General features: G+C 39.6%; 1 protein-coding gene across 2 annotated transcripts in view; it reads left to right on the forward strand.

The window, feature by feature from the left end:
- Positions 1-10915: 10915 nt before the first annotated feature.
- The window catches only part of LOC136245645 (uncharacterized), an 85705-nt gene continuing 84568 nt past the window's right edge, over positions 10916-12052 (forward strand). Inside the window, exon 1 of one of the 2 annotated variants that reach the window (XM_066037142.1) lies at positions 10916-11176. In XM_066037142.1, coding sequence (XP_065893214.1) covers positions 11137-11176 — 40 coding nt within the window. In that variant the 5' untranslated portion in view covers positions 10916-11136. The remainder of the gene's footprint in view (positions 11177-12052) is intronic. The other variant, XM_066037143.1, reaches the window with a different exon arrangement.

Genomic DNA, 12052 nt, shown 5'->3' on the forward strand with positions numbered 1-12052 from the left:
CAAGTTCACCTGGCATATCATTTTTTCTGTCTGATTGCCTTTTATAGTGATCAACCATTTCTTTGCTGATGTTAGACGCTGGTTCCCAAGTAAATTTCTCATTATCTCCCTTCCATGAAACCTATTTTACAGTACAAATATTGTATTGAACACTTGTAAGGTGAAAGTGTATATAGTGTAAATGGAAACAATGGCGAGCTGACAATAATGGGTTATGGTTTGGAGATTTTCATCTGTTGTTATGATCTTAACAGATAGCGGTACATTATTTTACATAAAGTCCCAAGAAGTGATGTGGATTGGTGTCACTTTAATTTGGCAATCTCACCAACTGCCAAATTTTCCAGTACCATTCAGCTATGTCCATATTAAAGCTAGACTAAAATAAATGCCAGTGCTAGATTAAGGCCAGTGGGATCCACCTTAATACAACCGGTGGTATGAGATTGATAAAACCCATACTGATAATACCACAATTAAACATTAATAGGACATGCTTATCACATCACTGTGAAATACGCATACAGATGCATGCATAAAAAAACATGAGTACATGCAGTATCTATAGGATAAATTATTCTTACATACGCTCTAAATATTTGATACCAACTATATATATACCTGATATAAATCAAGTGGGTTAGTGGCTATTGATAACACCTGGATAACATTACTGTATACCATACAGGTGTATGTCCCTTTGCTGCTTTGCAAGCCCAGCTGAGCAACATTGTTCCTCCTTATAGCAGTTGCTGTTTACAAGCCTTGAGTCTTGTTAGTTGTAGTTACTCTTGTTCTACTGCAATTTACGCCATTGTAATCTCCATTGCATACACACCAAAGTATTATATATATATGGCTGACCAACTGCAGGTTTTTTATTGCTTTTCATGATAAAATAATGTAGGTTGTAGCTATAGCAATGCCATAACTGAACAATGCAATGCCAAAATGCAAAACTTGGATCAGCCATCGAATAAAACACACTGCCGTCCAGTATATACAACTCAGGCACTGAACTCTAGTACTGAAAACTATTCTAGGGCCAGAATAATGGCCCCTGCATAAGAGGCAGAACAGATAAGAGGTACCACAGAAAAAGGACACAGAGCTAGAGATTCAACAACAACATTAACACTGCTAGGTATTTGTTTGCTTTCCCTGTAAACACCAAGTACCCATAGATTTTATAACTCGGTGGGGATACTCAGATATGGCTGGAACACTTTAAGTTTTTTTTGCCTAAGGACCAACAGTAACTAGACATAAACTGCATGGGCAGTGAAAATGGATTACCTGACCAGTATGGTCCAGTTATGGCAAAATGTATACTGCATTCTGCTTTACAACAGTACTATGCGTACACTGTACCAAATGCAACACCAGTGCAATATTAAGTTTAGTGTCGTGCACAATTTCCTGTAAAATATTACCTGATAGTACACTCCAGCTCTAGTACATTTGTCAGCTGTTATTAGTCTCACTGGGTTTGTGCATGCCAATGCAGTATAATCAAAACAATAACGGCTGTTATAAGCTGGTGTGTTAGTACAACCGATGATTATTTTACCAGGAAGACTTTCAAATTCAATATGACCATCCAATTTTGCACTGCATATGTCTCTGTGGTTTTTCATGTTCCCATCAAGTCTGCTGTATTTCATAATCAAGCATATATACTCTATTTTAACGATAGATTATACTGTACCTGAGTATGTTTTCCGCATTGCCGCTGAGAATTTGACATTTATTTCCTTGAGAGTGTCATGTACATCGGATGCTATGAACATGCTACCGAACACATCAGGAAAGCTTCTCTGAATAACTAAAACTGCATATCGAAGATGAGCATTCTCAAGTCTTTTTCTATTGAGTGGCATCCTATCATTGCTAAAATTATATGACTTGACTGCTTTAAAATACTCATATCGTTTATCCACAATTTTCAACCTTTTTTCTAGAGTACTCTAGTCTAGGGGAGAGGATGAAGTTCTGTGTACAGTTGAAAAAATATTGTTTACCTGTTATTATAATGTAGCAATTATTCAAATAGTATGCTTTATGATGGGGGAGGAGGGGGAATCAAAAAGAGTAAAAGATGAAAACTGTAGATGATTACTGAATCAGTTATATAAATGATTAAGAGATTATAATATTTGTATGTGGTATATAGAGTGCCTAACTGGACTATATTTAGAAAATGCACAGCTGTAAGCACAGTAGCACTGCTTCTCTTACAATAAGGCATTGTGACCTTATCAACACCAATCATCACCTATACCAGCAATTCTCTAAAGCAGAGTAGAGGTATGTACTTGTGATCAAAAGCAAACTTGTAGCTGTGTGTTTGTACAGGCTATACTGGCAGTTAGACACTCTCCCCTTTACTAATAATATGATAAACTGTTGACATTAAAAAAAAAAATCATTAGTTGCCTGGAATTTTTTATTGATTGAACCAGGAGCCCATAAGTGCCGTAAAGTGCTTATGGGCTCCTGATTGAACCTATAGCCATTCAATTTGATGCCAATTGTAATTATATGCTTTTGTTTTCTTATACAAGAATATAAAATTGATGCCAATTTACACTCAGGTACTTACACAATTCAACAATCTGTCATCCCCTACAAATTATAAATCCTATGTATAATGAGTTACTACCTCCAAGGGACTCAAATGGCTGTTAAAGTAAAATCACCAGATTTTGCATTCATGATCATCAAAAAATACACATAGCGATTATCTCGAGTCTTTCAGACACAACAATTATACACAATTGCAACAGATAGGCCCCAGTGTTAACACGAAACCTATACATCACAACAATTATAGCACAAACCATTTTATTTATTAACAATCTGCATGGACATTGTCATAAGAAGAACAGTTTAATGTACTACATGTTATTGTCTTTCAGTACTTTCACTTATATTAATTTTGGAGATTTTATAACTGGGCTTTCTCACAGGTGCAATATATGATAGTTATATAACATAGTATACAGAGATTTACTATTACCATGAATGACAATAACTCTTTATCACACACACTCTGTAATAGCTATATACAGGCATATTTGCCAGCTAAGAGGTACAGAGATAAATGCGTATACGTACCTGCCATATCCAGGTGCATCATCATAAAGAGGTGATTCATGATCATGTAGCCTGCTACAGCACTGTGAAGAAATTTCATCAGATTGAATACTAGATTTTTTCTTGGCATCCAGTTTCGAATTTTGCTTCTTAACATTGTAGTATCCATGGTAGTGGTTGTATATATCGGCTTTCTGGTTATATGACACTTGACCAATGAGAAGCTCAGAATCCATTTTTCTCAACAAAGCAGTTGCAAATACAGTTTCCTGAGAGGAGACAAAGTATGGAAGGTCTTCCCAATCTCTGTCATACTGTACACACGAGTTTAAGCCGTTCGTCGTATAACCAAAGTGTTGGACAATTTTACATTTGGAGTTCTTGCATATCTTGTGATAGTGCTTCCCAGCTGTAGTTCCAATTACTTCGCAGTAAACTGTGACTTGACTAGGTCGGTCAAGTCTTGTTATAAGACTACTTCCACACTCTGAACACAAAGATTTATTGGATACCAAGACCACGCCCAGCTCTTTTCCATGTGGTGGAATTTTCATGTGCACCAGCTCTCCTGTGAGGTCATGGTCAGAGGCAAACGAAGTAGGATATATGGTCCTCGTGTTATCAATAGCTACTGCAAGTTTCCGTTTAAATTCAGGATCATCCAAACATGCTGCACCCGCTGTAGACATGTGAGTGTCACTGTCAGTGGCAGCTCTAGCAAACAGTAGCACTGTGTCTAAATAAGCAGGGTATTCCTTGGGTATAAAAGTAGACGCAAACATCAACCGTCTACGCACTGCAGCATTAGGAACGAGTGTAGACAACATTTTATCAACCAACTGACCGACGAACTGGCCGATGCAGAAGAGGCAGCTACGGGTGACGGCACATGTGACAACAGTTTCCGGACTGACAGGCTAATTTCAGAATGTGGTCTATAAATTTGCTGATAGTCATTACGTCATCGTGCATGCTGTAACCCTACTATAACAGTCAGAAAGTATGAATTTGGGGCCCTGATTTTGAGCTTCGGAGTTATTTTTACTGAGGCTGCATCTACTGTAGGAGAGCTAATAGCTAAGGGCAAGTTATAATAACCGGAACCGGAATATGGAATGGAATGGAACGGAACGGAATCAGCTTTAATTTTGTAGGCTCGCTATATACCATTTCCTCGACCAGACCATCAAGATCGAGGTAAAGAACTGCTGGTCCGTGGCCATTTAGCTAATAAGTAGCTGCAGTTAACTCGGGGTAACTACAAAGCGGCTCAGGTGTCTATAAAATTCCATTCATATATACTGTAGCTACTTGCAAGCATTGTTCTGTTGTTGTGTGTACCGCGGACCATCTCGTATCACGGTGTAGCTACCTGGCCAGCTGCAGCTGGCCCTTTTTTTCGGATAAACAATCATAAAATTAAAGAAATCTTGCCCCATATCATGCAACACTTTGGTACACCAACATGCACACTATATGCAACCATTTATAATCAATGCATTAAATGTACCGGCACAAATACAAAATGATTTATAATCATGCAGTTAATCAATAAACCAAAGTGTTAGTACAGATCAAACTTTTAGGAAAGTGTTAGTCCAAATGTTTGAACCAGAAACAGCCAATGAGTTGGCTGAAGCTTTTCCTTCACATCATCTGGTACTTCAATCTGATTGGGATCAAAGCTGGGGCATCGCTGACGAGGACAAGACAAATTAGCATGATAATGCACATTAGATAATGCAGACAGTTGTTGTCGTCCCATGACATTATTGAAATAAAAGTGTTGCTCTTTCCTCACTAAAATAAGGTCCATGGGTGGTGGAGGAGGTAATTTACCATCTGCTGCTCGGCTATATGCTCCCCTACATCCAGCGCATACTTTGATCAAAGGAGTTAGAAATTTTAACTGAAATGGTCCTGAATTACCAACAACAGACTGAGTATGTGTGGGTGAAATCAATTGTGCTGAGGTCACAGCAGGGGATGGATTCACATTCAAATGTAAAATTTGATTGCTTGATAACACCTGCTGAGTGCCATTATTCGTACTGGTGAAGTTTCCACTTGTAACTGAACTGGGTAAGAGGTTGTGAATTGTACTAGCAGTATCACTAGTCACAGTCTCAGTAGCAGGTGTGAGAGGATCGATGATGGCTTCAATATCTAATCTACGTGAAGTAGCAGGACCTTTGCGCTTAGGATGACCTGGCTTTTTCCCTACTCCCTTTGAAAGCCCATGGGTGACAGCAGCAGTAAGGTTGGGATGAGTTTTACTACCCTTGTAACCTTTCAAAAACTCACTAAGGCAGCCCATTGACTCAGCTGCAGCAAGTACATGAGAGCAAATCCTCTGAGATTTCCAACCCAAACAATCACCATCACACTGCAGCAGTCCCTTTTGCGTATTTCGTGTCACTATATGTGGCCTCCCGCCAGTTTCACTGGTGACACATTTAGCACTTGTCATTCCTGGAGCATCACATACTCCATTAAAAGAGTTGAGTAAATCCTCTGCTTTTTTCCATAAAGACAATACAAAATCAGCAGGCAAACTAGTTATACCACATTTGTCAGGTGGCACTGACAGACGCACAGTAGTTGAGAAACTTTCACTGGTGCTGGGCTGCTCGTATTGTGATTCGTAGGCAATACAGTTTTCTTTGAATGCTTTACTGATTACAGCTTTCCTTTGTTCAGGTGTCATTTTAAACCACTGAGCACTTTCAACTGTCAAATGGCCATAGTTTTCCTTGAATTTGTACTCTCCCATTCCATATATAGCTTTCTCAACTTCCTTTTGCTGAGATACTACAAGGCTGTACAATTGATCGCTCAACTGGGCCCATGTTGAATGGATGCCATCGGCATTACAATACTGCTGAACAACCCTGTTCATGCTTTCATTTCGATTAGTATTGTACTGAGAAGGAGGACAACCTAGTCCAGCATTTTGCCGCACAGAAGCTATCATCGAGCTTTTCATGACTTCCACTTCATTTCTGACCAACCAGTTGTAAAAACAAGGATCACAATGTGGGTGCACAGATCTTTCTATTTCATCCCACTTTGATTTTAATAAAGACAGCCTATGCCGAAAATCAGACTCACTTGTTGCATCAAGCAGACCCTTAGTATACACTGTACCATGTTGAGATCCAAATATGTCTCTAATTATTTGATTTCTAGTATACTCAGGAATCAACATCTCTGTCAACTTTCTGCGGATGTTGTCCTTCATGTGGATAAAACACCTTAGATGAATAAGGTCATCAGAAAACACACACGCAGCTGCTTTAGCAATTGCTTGCTCCCCATCTGTCCCTATCGCACAAACTTTGGAAAGGCTTGGCTCAAGCTTAACAAGTGTAGCAAAGAAATGGTAATAAGCTTCATAATTTTTCTCTGTGTGAACAAAGATTGGACCGATAAATGAAGGTGAAATATTTGTCACTTTATTGATTAGATGAACATACGAATAGGTGGTTGTGGTAACATAAAACTTTCCAAGATTGAAGGTTGGGTCAATTCCCAATACACAAAACCCAGCACGGTCTGTGCAAAATCTGCATAAATCAGACAACTGTGAATCCAACGCAAGAACACAGCTTGGGCTGTGATCGATATTGATTGATCTTATAAACTTTCTGCCTCCAGGTAGGTTGTCCTCTTTGCACTGCGTAACCAAGTCATAAAAGGAGTCTGGTCTACCAGATGAGCCATGGCTTTCCGTTTCACCACCAAATTGTCGGGCATTATAAACTTGTCTTCGATCACGAGGTAATTCACTGGCACTTTTTGCATTCAAACTACCTCCAGCTTCATTGTGTACAGCAGCAACTACCGACTTTGGCTTTCCAGTTGAATGTTTCAGTTTACTTAATGTACTCTTCTGGGTTCGGTGATATGGCGTAGTTTGTCGTTTCGCATTTCCATGTGGTGGCAGTGTTACAGGAACTTCAACTCCATCTTTGAATAGATATTGGATCACAGCATATTTTATCAACTGGCTACTAGAATCCAGAACATAAGAAATCCGCCGCTGAAACTCGGGTGTAGTTTTATGGCGGTGATAGAGACGTACAAGAGTAAACACATTTTCATCATCAGAATCGGATCCTTCCTTGATCAACTTGGCATCTACAACCACATCATTATCATCAATTTCGACAAGATACTTTCGCTGTGGCTTTCCTCCATGCACCCACATACCATTATCATCAGTTCTAAGATCATCCAAGCATGAGACACAAGAAAGGTCCACAACAAAGACACTAGAATAGTGTACACCTGTTGGCTTTTGCTGACATATTCTCCTTTCAGGTAAACTTCCTATCATAATCTGGAACAGCTGCTTAACTGAAAGTGAATGTGGAGGTCGAGCTAATACCGGTACCTCTTGTGTTAAAGGATCATGGTAATCATCTTCAATCATGTTCTGAATTTGCATAGCTCCGTGAACTGAACGGTTCTTTGCTTTGATTGGTGACAGGTACTCCACAGTAACACATGAGCTACTAGTGCTTGTGTCACTATAGTTAGCTTCATCAGCACTGGTATTACCAATTTCTAAAACCTCTGGGTCTTTGCTAGGCTTTTTTCGTTTCTAGAGAGAAAAAATCTAGTAAAAACTGTACAGGGTGTAAGTGCTTTTCTATCTATATCTATACAATATGTAACATACTTTCATCTCTATGTAGCTATCAAAGGGTTCATAGAGAAAATAAATAGGTAATTCTGAATTGTGTGTAATTCAATTACTGTTTGCTTACTATTTAGATGGAGGCTAATTGTAAAATGCAGAATTACAGAATTTTGCACCTGATACAGGAGTTATACTTCTTGCAACAAAGAAGGAAAATTCCGAAACGCAAAAAGTGTCATATGGCTTCTTAAGTATGTTGTCCTTCTATTCACTAAAAATTTGGCTTATTTTAAAAACAATAAACTTCGTCTCATCGAATTTCGACCAATATTTGGGTCAAAATATACAGTAGTTAGATTCTTCACTGGTAATCTATGTTTGCTGTTTTAGTACTAATTGTAATGTCAGCAGTATTGAACAGTCAATCCTGCATGATAGCTATTGATACTTCAGTTACTAATGGGTTTGGATCGTCGGCATCACAGCTCGCCACAACTGGCTATAGAGCAGGCTCAATTTTCTGGAATTGATTCGCCCTCAGACTCGCCAAGGGACAAAACAAGCTACACTATTCTCTGCCGTGACCATAGATAATATACCCTTTGTATATTATCTATGCCATGACAAATTCACAGCTGCTATGGTTGTCAAACATGGCTAACATGCGAAAGTTTAATTATAGAAACTATTTTGCTATTAGAAAACGGGTTCCGAGTAACTAGAGGGGCCAAATTTTTAGAAAACTTAGGGTAGGAACCGCAGAGGAGGTTGAGCACGCATCATCGAGCATCTCGTGATTTCAAAGAACTGTTGAACTACTCAACATTAACGCCTCTATATTACGGGTTATAGAAACCTCACAAACCTTCTTTTAGCAACTTCAACACAAAACTTGGCCTTCTTAATTAATTAACTAATGCTTGATAGCCTGTATATTTCCCCTAAATGCAAAGAAAGTTGGTATCAATGCCCGCCGCCATGTTTGGTGCGCAATTACGCATCACAACCCTATGATGCGTGACCAACCAACCTCCTCTGGGTAGGAATGCTAACAGTAAACAACCACCATACTGGGAGTGGACTATGCATGTTTGTGGGTAAATAGCATGTAGGAAGCCATACCACACACTACATCTACTGTGTTGCAAGAAGTAATAAATTTCAAGGTGGGGAAGCATTAGTGCGTTCACTTCTTTCCAAAAACAACAAAATATGAAACCAGACAAATGTCAGAGCTAGCACAACAAAGCGTGTTTCAATTAGACAATTGCTATACTGAATGATTGAATTTTTAACCAGCCAGTCATTCCCCACTGCAGGGGTACAGCAACACACAATGATCACATAATAGGCTAAAACAAACACATAGCTACACACAGCAAATAATTAAAACATTATTGAATCACAGTTACTGCCGGTAGAAGTCAGCAAAAGGTTACTATGACTGATTAAGGACTAAGTAAATTTATCCCTATACACTACCATTAGACTTTGAAAATTGCACATGCAATAACTAACAGTCTGTGGCAGGAGGCAGGCAGGTGCAAGAGGCATTGCGTAGCTACATGTTCTCAGTTTTCCCAAGGTTTCACCCGGTGTAGACAATGGTTGTTACGGGTTGTTAAGTGCGAACCAAGTATATACGTAGCTATCTTGTACCTACCTTTGCCTCATATTCCTCATCTGACCCGGATGAATCACTGAATATTCGTCTGGTAGAGCTATGGGGAGTAGTAGCCAAGGTATTAGCATGGGTCGGAGCAGGACTCTTACTAAACAGCAGTCTCTTTACTCTTGCTTCTTTAGCCTGCTTTCGTCTTGCTTCACAAACAAACGATTCAAATTCTTCATTCTCACTACTAGTACTAGTGCGTATAAACTTCGATAAAGACATCTCACAAACCTAGTTCAGCTACACGTGGCCCAACTCTCCCGTTCCATTCCATATTCCGGTTCCGGTTATTATAACTTGCCATAGGTACGTCGTTCAAATGGATAATACTCTAAAGAAGTTTGTTAGTTACAGCCAGAGCAACCCTGAAGCTCTAGAGACCAGGCGAAGGCTAGAGAAATGTTGGGCTGTTGATGTGAACTGGGATTTGTATCCTAAGAAGCTTTCTGGTGTATGTTAAATCTGTAACGTTATAAGGCTAGCTATAGTTATGTGAACCCTACCATCCTAATGACATCTGATCTGTATCTGTTCATAGGGATGTAAGCAGACTGGAACAGCACTTGCTGCACCAAGAACATCTATTTTGGCTGGGCTGATAATTTTGTGCAGTTTCTTCCTGTCACCAGCAGAAGTTAGCGTTCCGGAAACGAGCTGGATAGAACCAGTCCTAGTCTGGATTGCAGTTTCAATGTCCAGTGGCTCAAGGAAGACAACCATTTACAACTTTTTGTCAAAGATTGTCAAAGATGTGAAAGAGAAGATTGGAATCGATGGTGAGGTAGCTATTTCGCATTATCTCTTTTGCTTCACAGCATATACAGCTGTAGCTACTTAGCTGTTGTGTATTCACTATAAGCTAGCTAACTTAGCGGGCACCTCCTAACCGATTTTACAATACTTACTCTAGTCATGTAATTGATACTAATTTCAGACCCCAGATATACTCAGTGATATAGCCTGTAAAAGATGCTAACATTACACCCCTGACATAAATTACCAATGACTTCGAGAGGGAAATCGGATGCATTGCTTGAATACTTTGCCATAGACTCATGCATAGGCAACCATGCAGTATTTCTAATGCTGTTTGACAACTGCTGATACTGTACCTGTTGTTTTTTTATGATACACTGACCATATGTAACCCATAATCATGTCCCGATGTTATTGACTTTAATGTTTCATGGCTCAATTACAGTCACAATTGCTTAGTCTAGTTTCTTTCATGGTTGCATATATATCTTCCTCAGTATAGCTTTGCATATACGGTACCGCTCTAAGCCAACGTCGCACTTGCTCTGGAGTCCATTACATCGTGCATTGGAGTACGCGCGTGATCACGCTACCGTAACGTGCAAGCACTCCCAAGCTACCTCGAGAATTCGCCATGCGCAGGTATGTATACCAACACACGATATGGAATACTGCTAACCCTTCAACGGAAGCGATAGAAATCCATTGCCATTAAGAGGTATACACTGATAAACATTCTGTGGTGATGATTTCATGCGTACTTTACGGGATTCACCTGGTGTTATAAAAATAAAACTTTCAATCCCGTGGAACAGTTGTTCGAGACATCAACAACTGGCTGGTACCGTCTTTTCAACCATTCGTCGCAGACAGCTGACAATTCACAATATTTGGCACCCCCCTGTAGAGCCTAGCTACTTGACAATTCACAGTCTACTCGAAGTTACTCGAAGTTACTCGAAAGGAGATGGCATCCTTAAGGCGTGCAATGGCGCTCGCGAGCAAAGGTTTGTTATTAATTACTGCTGTATTATATTTAGCTAGCTAACTGCTTTTTTGGTCTTACATGCTTGGCTGACGCTAAGTAGCTAGCCAACCAATACTGGCTGGTGGGCATTGATCTAGCTGTTTTTCACATTGATTTGCACCAGCTGTTAAGCAAACCAAGTGACGCTAGCCAGACGTCGCCTTTTGTTTTATGGTAAGTAGTTCTACGGTTATAGCTAGAGCGCCAACGAGGTTAGTAACAGGAAGGAAGCATCGTAATTGTAATTAGAAAAGTATTTATAAATATAGTGCAATATATTATTGGTGGCGAGCGTTGACCTACGTGTGGGAGCTTCACAGCTGAAACGCCTACATATCCATTTGCTATGAAAAAGGTAATTACTTTTTCTTGTGTTTGTGTACTTACAATAGGTGTGTAGTCACAGGACGCACACAGAAATGAACGGTCCCCCTCAGTCCCAGCCCATTGTCTATCAGCTAGGCTATAGTCTACAACAAAGAACAACAGATCTGTGTTGCTACTCAGAGTTTGTCTGCATGCTTTAGGCCTAATTTGATTAGTATTAGTATTAGGTGTACAGGTAAGGAGGCTGTAAAGACTGATAAGTCTTTACAAAAATGTCTAATGCTTTCGTCCAATCGTTCATAGCCAGTAGTAGTTGAGTTGAGCAGGATTTTCCAGAAGTGAAGCTGTTTTGTTAGGGTGGTATTACATTATTAGCCTGCAAGTGTTCCTGGATGTTGTCTTTAATAACAGATTCAAAGGAAGCACATTCATTTAGTACATTAGTAATGCACCTATCAATGTTAAGCCCCACTACCCCCCCTCCCGGGCTTACTAAGGGATTAGTGGGGGATTTTCGCTGAATTGATCA

This window comes from Dysidea avara, chromosome 15 (genome assembly GCF_963678975.1).
Source record: "Dysidea avara chromosome 15, odDysAvar1.4, whole genome shotgun sequence".
NCBI lineage: Eukaryota > Metazoa > Porifera > Demospongiae > Dictyoceratida > Dysideidae > Dysidea > Dysidea avara.